The sequence below is a fragment of the Mytilus edulis genome, chromosome 10 (genome assembly GCF_963676685.1).
Source record: "Mytilus edulis chromosome 10, xbMytEdul2.2, whole genome shotgun sequence".
Classification (NCBI taxonomy): domain Eukaryota; kingdom Metazoa; phylum Mollusca; class Bivalvia; order Mytilida; family Mytilidae; genus Mytilus; species Mytilus edulis.
Window position 1 is genome coordinate 59,123,103 of NC_092353.1, and position 24,412 is coordinate 59,147,514.

Genomic DNA, 24,412 nt, shown 5'->3' on the forward strand with positions numbered 1-24,412 from the left:
CACACAAACAAATAGATATGCTAGCCCCGAAATAGTCTAGATCTTCAAAAAACAATTTGGCCTTCTTGGCTCCGCCTCGACACATTTGTGAGACTATATTTATTATATTACCGACTTTTGACTCCGGAACTTATGTTTTTCGACAGATACCTGGTACTCAGTCAATTTAAGCAAGAACTACGTTAAGAAGTAAAGAGGGGCGTAAAAAAGGGGGGGGTCTGCATGGAAGAACGCGAAATAAAATTGCCAATTCACGTTGAACGAACAATTATTAAAAAAGTCTTGCACGTTATTCTTTTTATCGATTTAACGAAACACGTTGAATAACGAACATTTTTTCACGGAAATGAAAATGGCAAAACACGTTGCACGAAAATAACCCTGTACCACCCTCAGTAAACTCAAACTTTCATTCGGGGGAAATCAACTGTTTTATATATTTATATTATAATAATAAAAACAATCAGAAAGCATTAAACTTTCCCCCAAAACTGCACAGATCATTTGTTCGATTTTACTTCTTTTGGTTTCTTATATATATTGCCGACTGGCCCATAGTTGAGGGTCTGCATGTAGTTAACTGAATAGAATGAGCACTTATTCTGAATCTTTTTCGATACTGAAATTTCTAACTTGACATAAATATTATTCCCATTTGAAGATGTTAAATACGAGATTGTTCTCTATTATGTGTATAATACAAAATTTTGTAAGCGTGCAAGTAGACTGTACAATGTATGTTTCCGATCAAATCGCACAAATGCTATGAGGCATTCCAGCCTGTGTAGTTGTAGTATCTGAAAATAAATCAGACGTATGTGCATCCACTTCAGCAAAATTTCACAAAACGGAGATAGCAAGCAATTGCCATTATTATTACATTGCTGACTAGGACTCCAGGATAATTTTCTACAGACAAAAAGGTATTTCACAAATTATGAAATAAAACTTTTCGAAAATTCAAAGAATTGAATTTTATACTTTTCAAGGGACTTCGAGTTGCTTTGTTAACTGTTACGAAAGCCCTGGAGTGTCACGCAAATAAAAATAAAAAAAAAAAATACATATATATATATATATATATAAGTACGTCTGAGTCAATGACAACTCTACAACAGATGTACCCATCGGATCGCCATCAATGATGGTCATACATGGCTGTGTACATGATGTATATACAACTCGTCTAAACATCAACCCAACGATGTTAGATCTGTAAATTTGCTTGCCGGGATTCGAACCCATGCTACTGTGATATCGTGACACCAAATCGCCTGCACTGCAGCCGTCCCGCTAGACCACACGACCACCTAGGCTCTACAAAAATAAAGCTTTCAGTGGCCGTGTGTTACCTTTCCTCGTCAGTTTTAATCTAGCGGCGCACTACAGTACATGATATATAAGGCATGGAGATGTTATCGTCACAGATCAGCTCAATTATCTATAGTAAAGGATCCTACAAATTAATGTAAGATACAGTCACAGAAAATAATATATTTATAAGTACGTCTGAGTCAGTGACAACTCTACAACAGATGTATCCATCTGATCGCCATCAATGATGGTGATACATGGCTGTGTACATTATGTATATACAACTCGTCTAAATATATATATATATATATATATATATATATATATATATATATATATATATATATATATATATATATAACAAAGTATATTTATTCGGAATGCTGAACCGGTTTGAGTCCATTCATAAAGACAACAATATAGAAGTCATGTGACTACCATATTTGGACAAATTTTACCAGTCTTGTACTTTACTTTATTGAAAAGCACTTTACGGCCACATGGGCCAATGGAAAAATATCATACATGATATACAGTTTACATATATAAAACAACGAAAAAAACAATGCAGACGCTTTGAACTAGAATCCTTGTCTTTCTTCAAATAAATATATATGTATATAAGAGATTAAATTTATATCAAGGACTCCCTGCCCTTAGCCTTTAATAGTGATCTTTTTAAAAAGGAGGCTTATTTGTAAGTGTCATGTTTTGTTTCAGGATTGAGGATATGTTTTAATTTATCTATATCATCAGTGGCGGATCCAGAATTTTTCATTAAAGGGGGGGGGGGGGGGGGGGCTCCAGTCATGCTTCAGTGATTCCCTATATAATCAACCAATTTTTCCCACGAAAGAGGGGGCCCGGGCCCCCAGCCCCCCCCCCCTGAATCCGCCTATGATCATTTAAGTTATTCTCTTGATACAACCTTCATTTTGTAGTGAACTTCACTACATAATACTATAGTGTCACACATGTACGTCACCCCATGATACATGTATAGATGTATGCCTTTGAAAAAACATTTACTGTGAAAATATAAAGAATGCAAAACTCATAATTAAAGTGTAAAGCTACACGACAACAACGCTGCTACATTGTAGCCTATGTTTATTAAATATGTTACACATGAAAATTCATAAACACATATGTATATATATATTATACACAACTATATATTTCACACAATATAATACCAAAAAGAAAAACAACCCTCCAGTCCAATCAATCCTATATATCTTATAAATAAATAAAAAAGGGGGGACTAAATGAACAAATTAAAATTACCAAGTGTTTAAAAGAGTACCGATCGCTTTGGCGCTGTCGTGCTGAATGACCGAAATCCCCGTTTTGCGGGAAACAGACCACACGATAGGTACGACACTTATATACATCATGAAAAGACAGGAGAAAATAATTTCACTCTAACTCACTACGTTCAACTGTATGAAATTATATTTCTCTTGTAATAACCTTCGTTCTATATTAAACTTCACTACATAATACTAGTCTCATGTACGTCACCCCATGATAATGTATGCCTTTGAAATAACAGTTACTGTGAAAATACAAAGAATACATAAGTAAAGTGTAAAGCTACACGACAACGCCGCTGCTGTGCCAAAGAACGAGAAAATCGTATTAGAAAATAGAGATTTATTCAAAAATATATCTATAGACCCAAATTTAGTTAAACCAACATTCTGTCGGGAAAATAGTCCCTCACATAACCATCTTTCGCAGTCTCCGATTTCCATCGTCCATGCCTTTTTTAACAACAGTCTATCCGAAATTCCAAAATTACAAGCTGCAGATGTTCCACCTGCTCTCAAACTATGGAGACCAAATGATTTTATGTTCGGCACAAACGGAGTAAAAACTTCAATAAAAAGCTCCCTCATTCTTGTATATGAAAGAAGTTTGTTGTCTTTACGGAAGACTATCCTTGGATTTCGTCAAATTCCGAAATAAAATTAAATCACAATCTGTTTGATTATTACTCCATTCCAAATACTTCTCTAAATTCTTAACAGAGCACAATTTATTCCCGATTCCCGATTCTAGCGATAATTATTCTATCACCATCTCTGTAAATATCGGTTTTACTTTTCTGTATAAACTTTGAAAAAATAAGGTAGCACTCCAGAGTTAGGTGTGTAGTTTCGCATTTTGTGGATTTTTTAAATATGAGAGCTAGTGTGCAATAAAATTCATTTTTGGATAGCTGAGTATTAAAATAGCCTTTGTATTGGATTTATATGAACATCAAGGTTATGTAAATATGTATATAATATACCAGGCTGTTTTCTGTATGACAGTCCGCATTTGCATGTCCATACCATACATTGGTCCGGCAAATATTGTAATGTTTTTTTCCAACTTTTTATCGCACGAACTTTGTAATTGGATTTTACGAAAAAATGAGGCGATCATTTTTTATTTGATCATTAGGAAGATTTATGAAAACAGTTTCTAAAAAAGTATCACTCAAAGGCATTGAAATTCTAGTTTGATCAAAATTTAGGGGATATGTGACATGTTCACCCCCCCCCCCCCTTTTTGCAATATTTTATGGTAAATAAATGCAGAATGTTGCCATGGATACACATGAAAGGAATTGATTTTCACCCTTTTAACTTTTGAAAATCAAATTTAAGGAAAATACTGATTACATACATAATTTTATGCACATGTACAACGTTAACACAAACAGTAATTATGTTCACGGGTTATGTTCTTCTCATATATGTTATGATGGTATGATACTAAACCCCTAACGGGAAGGATTGTGCCTGATGTTCATATGATGAAATCATAATCTTTCAGTCAGTTTAATTGAAGTCTGGAGCTGGCATGTCAGTTAATTGTAACTGCTAGTAGTCTGTTGTTATTTATGTATTATTGTCATTTTGTTTATTTTCTTTGGTTACATCTTCTGACATCAGACTCGGATTTCTCTTGAACTGATTTTTAATGTGCGTATTGTTATGCGTTTACTTTACTACATTGGTTAGAGGTATAGGGGGAGGGTTGAGATCTCACAAACATGTTTAACCCCGCCGCATTTTTGCGCCTGTCCCAAGTCAGGAGCCTCTGGCCTTTGTTAGTCTTGTATTATTTTAATTTTAGTTTCTTGTGTACAATTTGGAAATTAGTATGGCGTTCATTATCACTGGACTAGTATATATTTGTTTAGGGGCCAGCTGAAGGACGCCTCCGGGTGCGGGAATTTCTCGCTACATTGAAGACCTGTTGGTGACCCTCTGCTGTTGTTTTTTACTTGGTCGGGTTGTTGTCTCTTTGACACATTCCCCATTTCCATTCTCAATTTTATATAAGTTTTTCTTGTTTCCGAATCCCTGTATTTATATTGTATATTTATATTTCATGCACTTTTTGAATAAATATTGTTTAAACTAAACAGTTCGGTTAATGTATTTAGGAGATGATAAAACATTTTGTGGCCCATTTTTTATTTTATTTTCTAACTGTGGAGTGCTAGCTAAAACATCACAGGTTTTAAGATTCAACAATTCGGACACACGTAAAAAATCAGAATACGATAACAAGCAGGCACAAATAGAACGCTGGTTATACAGATTATCTTCACAATAAATTTATCAAACATATGCGAAAGCATGTCTGGAGTTATGGGCTCTTTCTTCTTAACCGTAACTGATAGACGTCTCTAATTAGCTCCTTCCAGAATATTTTTCACTAAATCGGAATCAGTAGGATAAATCTCAATAGTAATTTTATGTGCCCATCTAATACTATAAAAAGCTTGATTGACAGGACTGGGCGTATGGTTTTGTTGCACTAAACACACTAGATATATATAAAGCCACATGAATTGTTTTGGCCGGTAAAATAAATTCACTAGATATTCCATTTTTTCCATCTTAAAAAACCATAATAATAATTTTGAACTGTGTTGCTCGATTTACTCTCCGTTAACAAATCAGAATTTTTTTCAATCAATGAAGTAGGTACATGTAGTTCCAACAGGTCGTTTTTGAAAGCCTACAAAAACATACGTAAAACTAAAACATACATTAATACGTTATGTGCATACAAACAATTTAACTAAGACTTAGTACTCATTTACTAATGTTTTAAAAACTTCATCTTTGATGAAATAAAAACCACCACCACAGTCATTCAGACTGTCTAGAAAATATGACTTTTATACCACCACCTCTGTATAGCTGAAATAAATCACCACCAACTTGAAAGCTTTTACATGTCAGTAGCTAGCAGGTTCAAAACCATTTTCAAAGCCAGCACCCTAAAAGGTAAATCGATATTCCCAAATACTGATTTATTTCCTTTACTGGGGTTATAGTATAATCATTCCTTGTCAGTGGGTAGGTCAATACATCCCTTCACCTCTTTAATAAACCCTTCACCAGTGGAAGATAATATCGGCCAATAGCTTGCCGATTTCCATAAAGGCAGAACAATAGTTCCATGTTCATTTTTTTTTTTAATTAACTGTAATCTTAATTCTTGACCTGTTAATGGAACCCCTCTTGCCCCTATTAAGATGAGAAAATATGTTTATGATTTTCGGGATTACGGTCTTTTTGCATGATCACCAAAATACGTTGTAAATTATACAATACTCATATAAAGGAGTCTCAAGAGATGTGGTATGTTTGTATACTTGGACAAATTTACATAAGAACCCAAAGGAAGTATGTGTTAACAACCATACGTCATCATACGACCTTCAACAATAACCCATAAAATCAAACTGTAAAAAGTTTTGCATAAAAATGGAGCGTATAAATATAGAACAAAGGACATTAGAATCATGTGTCTTTAGCAGCTTAAAACAGATTTATTTGTGAACAATTTAGTGCTGACTATAAGAATGACAATAGTATTGCAGTTTTTTTTTTTGGGGGGGGGGGGGGTATAAGTTAGAGCGAGGGCACAGTGAAAGTTTTAAGCCTGGATTAGTTTCCTGTAAGTTTTAAAAGTTGTATTTTAAAAGAAAAATGTGTCTTTTAGCTATTAAGAATCACTTGCTGTATCTGTAATATTTTTGTCAATTTTGTCTCACAAAAGTCAATTTTGTCTCACAAATGTCAATTTTGTCTCACAAAAGTCAATTTTGTCTCACAAAAGTCAATTCTGTGTCACAAAAGTCGATTTTGTATGCAAATTAGTTCACAGAATCCAAACTAAACAAATGTGCATACAAAATTGAGTTTTGTCGCCCAATTTTTAAATTAGGTAACAAAAGTAAAGTCTGTGTTACAAAAATGAATTTTGTCATGACAAAAGTAACTTTTGTCCACTGAACATGCTGAAAGATAATTTTGTATGACAAAATTTTAAATTTGTAGTATGCTACAAATTTTGTTAAACTGAACTCATTTTTGTTGAACAAAACTCACTTTAATTTTGTTCGTACAAAATTGAGTTTCGTGTACAAAATCACAAGAGTCCCATTCGGCGCCCCGTAGTTTGTGTTACTAATATTTTAGACATTAAGATTGATGAATAAGATACATATGTTGGCGTTAGCCCGAATTGGTTATTCTAATTTACACTAATATATCATTGACAATGCAGAATGACAGTTTTTAGTAACTCTACCATATGTTATTAAAAATCATGATAACCACAAGGTATCAAATTCTTTTAACAAAATCTTGGTGTAAATGATTTTAGATACGAACATATATATCGTATCAAGTTACTAGCACACTATGTAACGAATTTATCTTATAGACTATCTTAACATGTGGTATTTAGACAAGTGGCCTATCAAAGTGACCAAGTGTTCAAAACTGTTAGTATTCAGAACCTACTTCCATCGGTCTATACACAAACAACTACCAACTATAACAACTTGTAAGCTTTATAATTGTGAGGCTGTCTTCATACAGGAACTTCTTAGGAAGAAAGACAAGAAGTTAGCAACATCCTTTAACAATACGTTCCGCTGTATAGATGATGTTCTCTCACTAAATAATACAAAACTTGGTGACTATGTTGAACGAATCTATTCCATCGAACTAGAGATAAAGGATACTACAGATACAGTTAAGTCTGCCTCATATCTTGACTTACATCTAGAAATTGACAATGAGGGTCGGTTAAAAAGTTAAAAACAAAACTTTACGACAAAAGAGATGATTTCAGGTTCCCAATTGTGAACTTTCCATTTCTATGTAGCAACATTCCAGCAGCACCTGCATACAGAGTATATATCTCCAAATTGATACGATATTTCTGGGCGTGTATTTCCTATCATGATTTCCTTGATAGAGGATAGCTGCTCAATAGGAAGCTATTAAACCAAGAGTTCCAAATGGTGAAGTTGAAATCATCCCTTCGTAAATTTTACGGACGCCATCACGTGTTGGTTGACCGTTATGGTATAACGGTTTCACAGATGATATCGAATATGTTCCTTATGTCGTAATTACAATACCCTTCCCTTTTCACGATTGTGATAACATAAGCAACACGACGGGTGCCACATGTGCAGCAGGATCTTCTTACCCTTCCGAAGCACCTGAGATCACTCCCAGTTTTTATGGGGTTCGTGTTGCATAGTCCTTATAGTCTTCTATGCTTTGTCTTCTGTCCTATTATTTGTCTTTTGTCTTTTTTTTTAGCCATGGCGTTGTCAGTTTATTTTCAATCTATGAGTTTGACTGTCACTCTGGTATCTTTAGTCCCTCTTTTAAATGTGTTTTGAAGTTATTTCAATCGTTCATCGTCTATTTTTTCGTCTGTTGAAACATTTAAGATTTTTCCTCAACACCGAGTTGTTGATATAAAGGGACGTAACATCACTACTAACTGTGTATTGAAATAAGCCCCGCCTACTAACCTAATATGGAACCCTACTAACCTAATATGGATTATACACGGTCTCCACGCGGTTGCTTTTAACCAACCAAATTCCTAGAAATGTATAGGAGGTAAGATAAATACATTTAACGACAACTTGTACATTTTCCCTTTGATCTTACTGCATAATATTTGTACCTGATACTCGAAAATATGAGACAATGTCGTCATGTATCATTGCAGCGATGTTACGTGTTGAAGTCCATGCGCATCAATTTACCAATGAAATACCCGCCACTTTATTCATTCAACTGAACAATTAAGTTAACGTTTTACACGCGTAAAATTTTACTATTTTTAATTGTTCATGTCCGATCCTCTATATAATTCAACATACCATATGAGTTTTGCTAATTGTTGAAGGACGAGTGATTACCATATTTGCTTATATCTAAGAAAGTTAGGTTCTAGAGATAACTGTGTGGTTGGCAAGTGTACCACATATTCTTATTTTTATATTTATGGGTTGTATTTGATGACCATATAGATTTATAATATTCGTTTTGATTTTTTACTTCATTTATTTTTTCATCGAATAACAAATATATATATATAAAAAATGTGCCAATTTTGGTTAATCGTTACCTACCATTTCCATTGAATTTAATATTTTAAGGACCGTCAATAAAATTATATATGACCGAATAAACAACATTGGTGCATACTTGAGAATTCTAAAATCAACAAGTTGTCATAATGTCTAATTTTGTGTTTGGTAACATATCTAATCTTTTGAATCTTTTTTTTTCTAGTTTAACCACTCAAATATACACAAAACAAGAAAAAACCCGGTAAAAATTGTTAATTTCAGGGAATAATACATATACTTAAGGTATATATAAAGTCATGTTAAAGCATTTTCGTCAATTTACAGGAAACGTTTTCTCTTAGAATTATCATTGGAAAAAATGGTCACAACAATTGCTATATTCCAAGCTTACTGTAACCATATGTAAAAATATACATAGTTGGAGAAACCTGTTTTTCCCCAATTAGTAGAATTAATTTATCTTTAATTACATATGAATATAGAGGTAAAGTCAAAGCATCAAACGCGACTGCTCATAAATTAACCTACCAGTCAGAAGGAAACTTGTCACCAATAGTCAATATGGACATTTATATTATTCACTACTTAATTTGATCGACGTGACTACGTATCTATATAGCTTGAACTGTAACAGACAACCCCGCTCCGGATAAAGAATGGTACCAGAGGAACAACCACCATTCTCTGTCATGTTTATTGTCTGTACCGATCTTGATCCTGTCAACATGACTATGTATTTATATTTATCTTACCTCCAATACATTTCTAGGTATATCAATTGTAAAAAACTACCGCATGTATATTTCATATGGGGTTAGTACGTTAGGCTTATTTGAATACACGGTCAGTAGTGGTGTTATGTCCCTTTATTAAAACAATATAGCGTTGATGAACAGACTGAAAAAAGATATTGATGAACAATTGAAATAAATGCGGAAAACACTTTACAAGCTACAAAATTGTTACTGTTGGCATTTGTTTTGTCTAGACCAATACAAGTAGGTTCTTTGATCGGCAATAAGCCTAATTGTCACATGTTAAGATAGTCGGTAGGAAAAATTCGTTACAGAGTGTGCAAGTGACCATAAACTTTCACTATATATTTAATTTATTGGTCCTATATATATCGATTTGGGTCACTGCCACACTACGTAACTAATGATATACATAATAGTATTTATTTTATTACAATAAACCAGATGGTCCGATATCTCAATTTGTCGTTGATATAAGTCCTAAAGCCACATCCAGAGTTTCGTCCACTTTCTGAATTTCAGTAATGGTCATCAAATAGGGTGACAGTGTTATTTGTAATGGTGCTGAAAAATCAGAATTTTGGACGATTGGATGGTTGGTAACTTGTAAAAATATCAGTATATAATTGCATATATGTGACGATGTCTGACCATGAACATGGTTCAGCAAAAGAATAAATAGAAACTTTCTGATAATTTTACAATTATCCATTATAATTAAAAAACCAACACAAGTTATTTTCACAACTATACGAATAAACGTTTGAATAACAGCTTAAATAATGCAGCCTTCGAATTCAATAATTTTCATGTATTTAAATATGGTGTCTCGATAAAGACCTCCATTTTGTAGTAAGTGTTTAATATTCATCCAATCAAATCTGCCTACGATTTATTTCAATAAAAAGATTTACAGTTATATATATATAGAGAGAGAGATAATTTAAAGTTTACCAAGATAAAATATTATGCGTACTATATCAAATGTTATTACATGAAACCACTTTCGATCAATGGAATATTTACAAATGTCAACCGAGGACAAACGTCTGGAGAGATAACTATAAATATAAACAACATTTAGAACTCGGCTACATGAAATGTGTATATTGTACAGATTCTACACTAACAACACTAGCACATTAACGTTTAGTTAACGAATAACGAATAAGGTCACTGCCACACTACGTAACTAATGATAAACATAATAGTATTTATTTTATTACAATGAACCAGATGGTCCGAGACCACAATTGTCATCCCTTGTTTTTCGTTGTCCACGAATATAGTCCCTAGTGTTGACAGTGGGTTGCTTGCCAATTTTTCAAATCTATTTCTCCATGTTTTATGCCTCAAATTGCAAGTAGGGAGTGAAATTACACAGGATGTATTCTTCTGACTTTTCAGTCTCGTTTAGTCTCGTTGAAATCTCGTTCATGAATTATTTCCAAAACATGTGATACAAATGGAAAATATCAATGAAATTTAAAAATATTATAATCAAACTGTGTGAAAAAAATGTGTATTTACAATGAATGGTTTTTGAGTAATTTAGTTTTCAAATTTTACGACCAATCAAGTCAGTATTTTTAGCCATAATTTTGAGAAAATGGGTGAGGTATACAAAAAGTGATTTTACAAGAATTATGTTCATCCCGTATCATTTTGGTCTTTTCTAATTTCTTAGATATGTATTTTGTCAATCATTTATAACAAAAAAGTGGAAATAATATGCATTTTGTTCTTAAAACTGAGAAAAATCACAAAAATACAAAATTGACAGCATTTTACACAAAAAAGCGTTAAAATATGATAAAAATTTTCTTATATTAACACCTACCTATAGTTTTTTTAAGTAAAATTTATTCAGATTGGTCCACTTCATCTTTATAAAAAGTACGAAAAAAAGTTTAATTGTTGAACTGTGATTTTTTTTCACGATAATAGCCCAAAAATAGGTAAAAATCGATGAAAAATGGGAAAATCATCAAAATTGGGCATTTTCAAAGGGATGTAGCAAAAACGAAGTGCACCACCATATGATTTTTTCTTCACCAATTATTTTGTAATGGTCTTATAAACCCAAAAATCAGGTTAAGAACAAAATTTTAATTCTAGAAATGTTTGGCTCCTCGGAGGTGTACTTCCTTAATAGTAGGTACTGACAGAAAACAAATTAAGTGTAATATATAGTATAATTAACTTGCAGAAACCTAAAATACTTTTTTATCTGCTACTGTGAACTTAATATTTGAAGTATTTGAGATGGTTTTACAAGTGTTTTGACAACCGTTATCTGTATATGATTCAGTATTATCTTTTTTTAATAAGTTTATATTAGTATACGCTTATGGTATATTCCATTGAATAGTATATATTTTTTTAACCCCAATCAAGCCCCATATTTTGCTATTTTCAAAATAAAAACAAATCAATTTGCAAGTTTTGTATTCAAGTTTCAAATTTGCGGTTTATGAAAATAACGTTCTGCATTATCTGTTTTTACATGTTTTATGACCTTTTTGTACTTTCAACATTAAAACTGAGTATCTGTTGGCCTAATATTCCATATGTCACTATCTTATTTTTTTAAGTTATAAAAATGTTCAATAATCTGCAAAGGATTTTTTACTCAGGATACGCTTACCTTAAATGTTGCTGAGTTTTTTTATTACTACGTTTATATATTTTTATTTCTGCCTTATTTTGCATTATGTTGATACATGGATTTAGGAACATTTAATTTGGTGAACTACTATTGCCTCAGAATTCCAAATTTTAATTAGCGTGAATAACTACCGTTGACTCCATTTGTACTTTAAATCATAATACTGGCATAATCTTCGTGTGTTTCTTTGTCAATTGTATTCTCCAATTTATTCATATTGTAGTCCTGTGGTGTTGAGTTGTCATTTTAATGTTATATTTCACATGGCTATGAAAGGGGAGGTTTGGCATGCCACAAAACCAGGTTCAACCCGCCATTTTTTTCTTTAAAAATGTCCTGTACCAAGTCAGGAATATGGCCATTGTTATATTATAGTTAGTTTCTGTGTGTGTTACATTTTAACGTTGCGTCGTATGTTTTCTCCTAATTTTGAGTGTAAATTCACATTGCGATAAGACGTGTCACGGTACTTGTCTATTCCAAATTCATGTATTGGTTTTGATGTTATATTTGTTTTTCTCGTGGGATTTTGTCTGATATTCGGTCCGTTTCTGTGTGTGTTACATTGTAGTGTTGTGTCGTTGTTCTCCTCTTATATTTAATGCATTTCCCTCAGTTTTAGTTTGTTACCCCGATTTTGTTTTTTGTCCATGGATTTATGAGTTTGAACAGCGGTACTACTGTTGCCTTTATAATGCTTAAACATATGAAATATAACTGAACATCGGTATACTGATGTCATATGTATCATAATATACTGTTTGTAGATATAGGAAGATGTGGTATGAGTGCCAATGAGATAACTCTCCATCCAAGTAACAATTAAGTGTTTGTTTACATGGATGTGTAATGTTTTGTTGATGAGTAAAGTCATTTTTAACTGGTAGTATGTTGAGGTAAATATAACCTCTCTGAAAACAAAAACAACCAAACAAATCGGCTTAATACTTGTTTACCTAAGAAACACCATATTCCCTTCTGAAATGATTTATTTTGATGCGTTTTGATAGTAAATTCAAGTTTAAATTCAAGATATACATCATAATTGTGCTAAAACTAAGGTTGAAACTCATTAGCCAAAGTTGACTTTAGTCGATATTATAGTTTGTATGCAGATCAAAATACTCTACATTATATGCAATTGAATGGTCGGTCGAAATAACATTTAAGTACTGTTTAAATGTTTGAATTTAAGAGAGTCGGCAGAAAGCTCTTTGTCGTCGAGTAAATATTGTTATAACATTAAGTGCTCTTAGTGAACATTTAACTTAAGAATGCTTTTAACGCAAATCAATTGATATATAACAATTTAAAACGTAAATTTTGATCTGAGCGTCACTGATGAGTCTTATGTAGACGAAACGCGCGTCTGGCGTATAAAATTATAATCCTGGTACTTTTGATAACTATTAACGACGTGTGTCGACCTTTTATACTCTTAATATGCATCATACATTGTCCCATTTTTATTGTTAAGCAAACACAGAGTTGAGGTTATGACGTAGAACACATTTGTTATTGTTTCATGTTATAATTATATTTGTCAACGTCATTTGGAACGTGTCACCCTTCATCTGCTTTAAAACTTATTCTTTGTATATTGCTATTTTCTTTATATGCATTGTAATATTACAAAGTATGTATTCATTACATATATGGTGTAAACCTTTTGATTTCGACTTAAATCTTGTACTAATCATGTCCATTATAATATAATGCAAATGTTAATCTTCTTTCAAAGGTGAACAAATCAATTAAAGTTGGTTCTATTCAGTAAATGTTCTGATTTACCATAGGGAAATGAACTGATACAATCTTATTGAAATAGCAGTTTACTTCCATTGGTCTGATCATTTATATATAAAATGCAATTTTGCTTTTTTATCAAAATGGTTATTATATCCAATAATTTGTGAAAAAAGAATATTCAGTCATGGACTTGTAGTCAACATATGCTATATTTGTCCAAAACAAAATGCAGTAGAAGACTGTTTAAGCAGTTGGGACTAAGGGTAAAAAAAGCTGTTAGTCCATATAAAAATATGGAGATATGTTATATGATTGCCAATGAGACAACTATTCACCAAAGTTCAAATGAAGTAGATGTAAGCAATTATAAGAAACCCTACAGCCTTCAACAATGAGAATCACCAATACCTTATAGTCAGTTATTAAAGCATACCATATGTGTTTTCCTCGGTTTTAGTTTGTAACCTGGATTTGTTTTCTCTCAATCGATTTATGACTTTTGAACACCAGTATACTACTGTTGCCTTTATTTATATATGAAATAAACTGTTTTTTTTTATTACACAAGATAAAGATAACTTAAAAAAGCTAATAAATTAAAGCTTTGATAGACAACCGTTTTTGATAAAAATCATTGATACGATTGCTTTTTTTTAAGCTGCAACATACACTGATAGTGGACTTTCTTTAGTACGGAACGTTTTACAATAAAACAGAACATAACATATCAATAATACCGCTTACAACGAAAAACACTCCATTCAACTGATAGATTAATACCCCCCCAAAAAAATAATAACTTAACTTCAGTGTGAAGATGACAACATTTCAATAATATGACAGATAACATATAGTGAAAAACACTCCATTCAACTGATAGATTAATACCAAAAAAAAAATTAATTAAAACTTAACTTCAGTGTGAGGACGACAACATTTCAATAATATAACAGATAACATATAGTAACAGTGGAGTCATTTCAACACTTTGACCATATATCGGTTTTTTTTGCGGGTGTTCATTGTCGCTTATTCTGGAGGATAAATGAATAGTGCGGGGAAATAAACCCGGGCAAATTTATGCAAAGGTTTGGTACTTTCTAATAGCTTTCAATAGATCTATATGATCATATATAAGGTCATGTTTTCTCTGACTGTTTGTGACGTCTTAACACTACATGCATTGGATGTTGGATATGTACTGATTTATAATTTAGTCTTAGGTTTTGTTTTTATTAGCTGTTAGTGGCTTTAAACTAGCTTGCAATAACTGCGAGTACTCTCAGATCTGTACTTAGTGTCTTTTCTGTTGTTAGGATGTACAAGTACCCGCCCACGTTCACTCTGTTTTTGTTTGATGTATTTCTATTTGTATCCATCTGATGAGTTAAGCCTTTACAACGGATTTTTATAGGTCGTTCTTATGTTGTACTGTTACACCAGTATCCCAGGTTAGGGGTAGAGATGGAATCCTGTTAACATGTTTAACTCCGCCACATTTTGTTTGTATGTGCCTGTCCCAAGTCAGGAATCTGTAATTCAGTGGTTGTCGTTTGTTGCTGTGTAACATATTTGTTTTTCTTTCATTTTTTTGTACATAAATTAGGCCATTAGTTTTCTCGTTTGAATTGTTTTACATTTATCATTTCGGGGCCTTTTATAGCTGACTATGCGAGGTGGACTTTGCTCATTGTAAAAGGCCGAACAGTGACCTATAGTTGTTAATTTCTGTGTCATTTGGTCTCTTGTGAAGAGTTGTCTCATTGGCAATCACACCACATCTTCTTTTTATATATTTTTAGTTTAGGTCGTTGATGGTACTCTTTCGTGTATGTATACACTTATTAATTAAAGTACAAAAATATAATCACACCACATCTTCTTTTTATATATTTTTAGTTTAGGTCGTTGATGGTACTTTTTCGTGTATGTATACACTTAATAATTAAAGTACAAAAATATAATTGTAAGGTACTCTGTAAGGTGTTTCACCCTTTTTAAATAGTGTTAAATTATAAAAAAGTTGACTGCCACTCTTGATAATTTTATAACCTAATTATTAAATAAAGGTTCCATTCAATTTCGTAATTAAAAAAACAATTACATTGACAAGTAGTTTTAACACCTGTTAAAAATAACTTACCGGTATACTATTCATTACCTATATAGAAATGTAATCAGTTTATAAGACCTCATTCAGGTTCAAATTCATGTAACCATAACAGCAGATCACTATATGATTTTGTTATTATTATTTCTTTTATTGTTTTATATAGAACTACAGCAAGAACATGTTTCACTGTTTTATCATGTGAATTTTTACATAATAATAGTAAGAATAAGTACAACAACAAGAAGAACAACAACAACAACAACAACAACAACAAAACAAGAAAATAACAAGAAAAAAGAACAAAAACAAGTTTGTTAAATAGCCTCTCTGTCAAAATATAACAGGAATAATACTATTAAATAAATAAATACATGAATAAATAAATAGTAACTTTAACTTTCACGAAATTATACAATCACGGGTGCAAATTACTTTTCAATGCGCAACGTCTTCTTATCATATTATACACCAAGTTAGATAACTGGTTACAACTTTGTAACTGTAACTATTTTAGTATCTGTCATCATTTTAAATTGGGAATGAAGAATCTGCAAGTTAAAAATCGCAAAATGTTTTCATATACTTTGTTTCAACAAAATCGCAAAATCTTACACCCGCGGAAAAGAAACGCGCTATGCGGTATTTCGGTATTACTTTGATTATAACGGAAGAAATATGTCCTGTTTAAAACTTCTAAATGTTCCCAGTTTTGACTATGTTAATAAAATATTTCAAAATATTTCTAGAATCCCTTTAAAATATGATTGCATTTTATTTAAAAAAAATGTTAATATGCTCAAAACCATATTCAGGAGCTTTGACCAAAGACTTAATAATTAGTATTATATAATTGTCCTAATGCATACGGCTAAATTGGGAATTAAGAGCACAGAATTGTCGAATTGGAGTCAAATTATATGCCTGAGTTTGGTTATCATTGTTTCTGTCAACTGCTTTCCTTTGAGATAACACGTTGGGTGAGTGTCCAGGCGAAGGTCTTTAACATAGTGTGAGAGATTTTCTCCGTGCGTTAGAGACCCATTGGTTACTGTTACCTTCTCTTTTGTCGTGTTTTGTTTCTTTGATATAGTCCTCGTTTTTATTCCCTATTCTATTGATATGCATATGATATTAATATTGTCTGAAAATTTTTCGTTTTCTGTAGAATATTCGTACATCAGAGTTCTTAGGTAATATGATATAGCATATTAATCTATTGCAATAAAAAATCATAATATCTAATAAAATTTGTAGATTTAGCGAACAAAGTCCTTACATTTGTATACAGTAACATTCGTTTATAATTGAAAATTGTTTTATCGTTGAATAAGCTACAATTAAAAATTGCTTGCTGGTCCCTCTCTGTGATTACCATTAGATTACGCTGGTTCATTTTCCAATCAATCTATCACCTAGGGAAGATAAATAATTCGTTTTTCGTTCATAGTCTTTTAAAAAAATGATGAACGGTTCTTTATATTGGTATGTAATCATTTTAAACGTTTCAAATTTATGAATTTATATTCGTACATCAATGTTTTGATACACCAATAACAAAAACTGAAATATATTGATTGATACATTTTGTAATTATTCAAAATCATATCAGAAACCTAAACTTAATGAAAAAATAATGAACCTGTTAAGGGGAGAGAATACTCGCATAACTTTTTCGAATTGGCACATAATACAACGGAATGTCACTCTTGCATACAAGTGGCACATCAATATAATTAAGTATCTGTGCAATCGTCCCCCACCTTCAATGATGATTCTAAATTATAAATATAACCAAAAGTTGTTAATCTATAGATAGTTAAGACTAATGAAAGCTAACCCATTGTAAAAATATTTCTTTGCAATTTTTTAAAACTTCCTCAGAAAAATGCTCGAGCCACTTGACTTTCATAGCTGAAAATTAACGTTTTTACACAATATTTGAATAAAGTAGTTGAAGATTATTCGCTTCTCATAGTGTAAGACGCAATAAAAATCGTATGCTTGCACCATCCTACCGAAATACGGATTTAATTAAGTCCTGAACATTTCGACATTTCTTCGTATATTTTGATCAAATCCGGTTTTAACCAAATCACAAGTACGTGTTAAGATCCGACTAAATACCTATTTTCCGACATGGTCAGGTAAAGTTGCTATAATATGTTATTCACGTATTTCCCAAATCGTTAATTTTGTCATATCTTAATTTAGTCAGTTTTTGTAAGAAACAGGCAATTTGAAGGAATTTAAAAACATGGCTTAAAAGTCAAAGAGTGTTATATACTTGCAATATTTTACATTTGGAACATAAATTAATGTAGAGTTGAGCGCGTTTTTTGTTAGTCATGTTTTTACCACTACCTGATTGTAAAGTAGATTCGCACTTAATGTGCATGTGATAGCAAACACCAAACTATTCATTCATATATGTTTATATCACTACGATACAGCTATCATAAATGCACAATTAATAATGAAAATGTTGGTATATAGTATGACCATCATTAGTGTATCTAATGCGTGACAGACTTTCTGCCAGGTTATGTTTGTCTCTAGCGGGGAAGATATCATCTCCCCCTTTCCATCATTGTTCACCAACGGCTTCACAGATGCATGTACATGTATTTTACTCCATGGCAACCTTGTTCCGATGAACTTCCAAAAAGAGTTAATTTTAATATGTGATTCTCTGTGATACAGTGACGCTATGTAAATAGTTGCAGCAGCAGTGATACCGCTTACTACAATAGTCACTATCATTATAATCAGTAAAATACTCATTGGATTTGAAGAGGCTGGTATTGACATTTGGACCATTGTCAGGAATATAGCATACGATAATAATATTGTCATAGCAAGTCCTACGCGTTCACCAGATTCTACCGGAAGTAGAAATACGAGAGGATTCAATAAAAAGAATATATTTGTTGGTATAGCTACCATTACAATGTAGTACAATGGTGCACGCTTTATCGTCATTGACACTATTAGCATAGAGTATCCATTCATAACCGTAGATTTAGAACTATAAGAATCCAGTGCCCAATTGGAATTTGTATTGTAGAACGCTAAGTTAACAGGGTTTGCTATTATCGTTATATCATTTGATGTAATTCCCCAGACGGCAAACTGCAGATCACAAGTTTGAGAATCAAATGGAAACTTGTATATATTCGCTGTACATTTCGATGACAGTACATCGCCATAAATTATTGACATAGTACCATTATAATATACTGTTGCAAAGACATCATTATCTCCTGCTAAAGGTTCATATGTTTCTACGGAATTTACAAGAACCAATTTCGGGGTCCACACATCTGTGTGAGGCACTATAATGGCTCTGTTCCGCAATAGCAAATCCGGGGGTAATTCCGTATACGTTCCGAAATTAGTATTCCGGTATAACTTCCGGGGCGTTCAACTATCATCAGCAGCTAGGATGAACGCAGCATCCTCCACTATGTTAACGAAGAAAAAAAGGTAAGGCAGACATGAATAGCGTTATCTTACTTTAAGATTTATATTTGATATGTGATATGAGTGCCAAAGGCAACTAGAAGCCCAAATGCAAAATTACATGTTTGTTTTTTTAACTTTTTAAGCGTAACCGTACGTCATTATAGAACCGGTTGGGAACAAACCCTCTACAATACCATATGGTGTTTATATCTTTATAGAGGGATGAAATTATCTCTCAGGGATATTTTTTAGACTTGATTTAAAGAAGAAGAATGGCAAAATTGAATGTCTAGTTATATTGGCTTTAATCTATAGCTTTCGGGTCGATCCGTCCCACGTCGATCCGGCCCATATGTAAAGTCGATCCGGCACCAATAAAAAATATATTTCTATGAAATATATATATATGAATTGTAATTCATACAATTCATAAATGTTCATTATTTTTATTATAATGTTAAAGGTGTACGGTAAAAAAAAATAATATTAAAGGCCTTTGAAAATATTTTCTTTAGATGAGTTCAAAACAACTAGGTTGATTATGTTTTTATTACAAGTTTTCAAGATCATTGGGTATAATTATATTACAGGGGCGGATGCAGGAATTTTCGAAAGAACTTTCAATCTATTGTGTACCTATCTGAACACATTTGACCCCCCCCCCCCTCCAAAAAAAAAGAAGTAAGTTAAATTAATACAATGAAAAAAAAATTGATAAAAATTATTTTAAAATTCTAACTGTCTGACAACATATCCAATTATATTACATTGATTGTTTAGAAATAAAATAATACAAGAGGCTGTCACAACGACAGCAAACCGGATTTATTTACATTTATTTGTGTCCTGGCAATATCACAAGAACCATTACTGATGAATGGTGAAAGTGAAAATCATCAATATCAAATTTGACCTCCATTTTGTCATCAGTATCAACATTTTGAAATAATAATATTTGAAAAGCTTAGATTGAATGGTTCATGAGTAAATGCAACAACGTGAATGGAAATGCTATTTTACAATCTTTCAAGAACCATAACTCCTGAACAGTAAAAGTCAAAATCGTCATTATTGAACTTGACCTCCATTTTGTCATCAGTAACAGCATATTTAAATTTCGGAAGCTTTGGTAGAACAGTTCATGCATAAATGCACGGACACGACTGGAAACTCCATTTTTCAATCTATCAAGAACCATAACTCCTGAACGGTAAAAGTCAAAATCGTCATTATTGAACTTGACCTCCATTCTGTCATCAGTAACAACATATTAAAATTTGGGAAGCTTTAGTAGAACAGTTCATGAGAAAATGCACGGACACGACTGAAAACTCCATTTTTCAATCTTTCAAGAACCATAACTCCTGAACGGTAAAAGTCAAAATCGCCATTATTTAACTTGACCTCCATATAGTTGTCAGTAATAACATATTAAAATTTTAAAAGCTTTGGTTGACCGGTTCATGAGTTAATGCACGGACAACATTTGATTGCCGCCTTTCAAGAACCATAACTCCTGAACGGTAAAAGTCAAAATCGCCATTATTGAACTTGACCTTCGTATAGTTGTCAGTAATAACATATTAAAATTTTAAAAGCTTTGGTTGAACGGTTCATGAGTTAATGCACGGACAACATTTGATTGCCGCCCGCCCACCCGCCCGCCCGACCGCCCGCCCGCCCGCCGTACATCCCCAAATCAATAACCGACATTTTTGTCACAAAAATCCGGTTAAAAATGACCTTTTTTATCATGTTTATTTTTATATTTTTCAGCACTGGAAAGAAATATTGTTGTGTCCCAGGATGCAGTCATACATCTGACAAGATAGGACCAGATGGAACAAAATTTATACTTCACCGTATTCCCATGTCAGAAAAAAAAGCCCATATTAAAAAACTATGGATTCAGAGACTTAAAAATGTGAGGGCAAACTTAATTGTTAATGACAGTACAAGAGTTTGTAGTGCTCATTTTGATGGACCATTTACACATGAATCAATTCCAACTATCTTTCCTTCTAAGCCAATGAAGAAGGTGACTACACGTCGTCCACTTTTTAGAAAAGAAGTCCATTCAGAAAATACAAATACTGACACAGCGGAGTTAGACGAAAATGAAAATATAAAAATACCAAACATTAGTACATGTATCATGAAGGATCTTAATATTGCCTCTGACATTGACAAAGTAAATACGTGTTCATTCAGGACAAGCTGTACACAAACTGAAATTACTACATTTACAACCAATGCAAGTACATGTACAACAACAGACAATATTGAGACAGATATCAAGATCCATTCTGTGAGTGTAGGCATTCAGACAGACTTGCCACAAATAACAATTGAAAATGTGAAACATGATAATGCCAAAGTGAGATTTTACACTGGATTTGTTAATTTTAGTGTTTTTTGGATGTTCTTTTCAGTACTACTTAAACATGGAGCAGATGAGCTGAATTATTGGGAAGGAGAATCCCGATCCATGGGTGAAAAATCCTACCAACAAGAAGGAAATTTAAAACCAGGAAGAAAACGCTTTTTAAGACCAATTGATGAATTCTTTATGGTTATGATGCGATTGCGACTAGGACTTCTGCAGGAACATTTAGCTGATATTTTTAGAGTGTCTGAATCCACTGTTTCTCGTATAATGAACACTTGGATTAACTTTCTATTTGATAATTGCAAATCATTAGTAACCTGGCCAACACGAGAACAAATAGTTTGTAACTTGCCAAAACTTTTCACTGGGCATCCAGATACAAGAATTGTGGTAGATTGCACTGAATTTTACATTGAAAAACCTTCATCATTAAAGGCTCAATGGATGACTTGGTCTGAATACAAGCACTCTAACACCTTCAAGGTACTGATTGGTGTAACACCAAGTGGCATGGTAACTTTCATTTCTAGACTGTGGGGAGGAAATGTGTCAGATCGTCACATTGTGCAACATGATGAATTTTTGCCAAAACTTAGCAAAGGGGATGTAATTATGGCTGATAAGGGCTTCACCGTAGAAGACCTGCTTCCAGCTGATGTGGGACTAAATATGCCACCAAGAGTCTCAACGAAGAAACAGATGTCACACCTGGAATTTTTTAAGACCAATAGCATTGCTGCTGCAAGAATAGTTGTGGAAATGAAAATGGAGCAAATAAAAAACTATAATATACTTAACTCTCGTTTACCAATATCTGAGGCTCATTTATCAGAGCAAATGATTTTCATTTGTGCCGCATTTACAAATTTGTTGCCTCCACTTCTTAAATAAAACATGAAAAAAATTACCTAAATCATGTTCATGTATTTTGCTTGCTAATCATGCCAATTTAACTTCCAAAATTTAAAACTTATTAATTAAGACCAAATAATGGAAATTCCAAGATATTCATATCTTTTGTTTTTAATGGTTGTACATAAAACAGTGTCAGGGATGCAACATAATCAGTTGAAATTGTTGTATACTTTTTTGTATGCTTAAAAGCAGAATCGATAGAAAAATATGACTAAAATTATACATATAGTTATTTTCAGTATGTCTGTCATGTCTGTCATTAAAAATAAAAAAATTTAAATCATGGGAACTCTTTTAAAAAAAATTAAAACACAAATTTATTTTAACAAAATTAATATATACTTGGTGTATTTTTGTCAAAAGAATCAACACTTATATGAAAAAAATAACCTTTACTTTAATTATCAAATGATTATATTATTTAAAAACTTTAACCTACATTTTATAATTCATATAATTTCTTTCAACTGTTCTGTCTGTTGTAAATGGAAAGTGTCTACTGTCAGGATCCCCCGGAGTGCAACAAAATCTGGTTAAACACGGTGTTGATATACTATTTTTTTAAATTTATTATTATTGATATTTGAATAATTTTTTTTTTGGTGTACGCCTTCTAAAAGGGTTACTCTTACATGGAAAGTAATTTATCTTCATTTCCTTATCATTTGTTATATCATTATAAAATCTTTTTTGAACCTGAGCCTCCAAAAAAAATGTAAAACAAACTGTATTTATGACAGAAACTAATAACTATATTTCCTGCAATTATTTGCAGAGCAAAAAAAACTGTCAATCTCGGTTTTGAATTCTTTTCAAAAGGTAGTAAGCAATGTGTTCATGTTATGTTTTTTTTGGTTATATCCTGTTAATAAAAATGATGAAACTTTTTTAATCATTTCTTGATTTTATTGGCCTCGTGGATTTTACAAACTTTAATTAACATAGAACCTAAAATTACCAAAGAAAAAGTATTTCAACTCGATTGACAAAAACATTCAGTTCCTGCCTCATTTATTTTGAATTCACTTTCATCCGCCATGTCCATCCTCAACATGCTCAACAGATGTGTATTTTGGAGAGAAATTTTAGGTGTAAACAGTTTGTCTGTCCATCTGTCAGTCCGCCTTATCAGTTTCTCACTCTTTTTTATTTATTTGTTCATGAAGATATTGATTTGATATTTGGTAATGTATATAATTTTATAATGACTCGATTCCTTTCAATTTCGAATTTTGTCTTAAGTCTGATGATTTTGTCCAGAGTTATGGTTCTTGGATTTATGTTTTGGCATGACTTCTTTTATTTTTGTTTGTTTTCTTTATTTTGTACATAAATCAGGTCATTAGTTTTCTGGTTTCAATTGTTTTACATTTGTCAGTTAGCATGGTTATGGCCTTTTATATCCTACTATGCAATATGGGTTTCACTCACTATTGAAGATCATACAGGTCTTTGTAAATTTCTGTGACATTTAAATTTAGTCTCATGTGGAAAATTGTCTCATTGGCAATCATGTACCACATCTTTTTATTAATATTTATTTCATTTATACTAACCATGAAAACTTAACTTTGACTATTGAACCCTGCAACTGAGATGAACCGACCAGGCAGTCATGTATCAT

The 24,412-nt window shown here is 32.3% G+C and overlaps 1 protein-coding gene across 1 annotated transcript; it reads left to right on the plus strand.

Moving 5' to 3' along the window:
* The first annotated feature begins 19,469 nt into the window (after window positions 1-19,469).
* LOC139491562 (uncharacterized) lies at window positions 19,470-23,675 on the plus strand. Its single transcript, XM_071279318.1, has 2 exons — window positions 19,470-19,505; window positions 21,261-23,675. Exons 1-2 carry the CDS (start codon window positions 19,486-19,488, stop codon window positions 22,762-22,764), a joined length of 1,524 nt encoding a protein of 507 aa, XP_071135419.1. The 5' UTR covers window positions 19,470-19,485; the 3' UTR covers window positions 22,765-23,675.
* The last annotated feature ends 737 nt before the right edge of the window (window positions 23,676-24,412 follow it).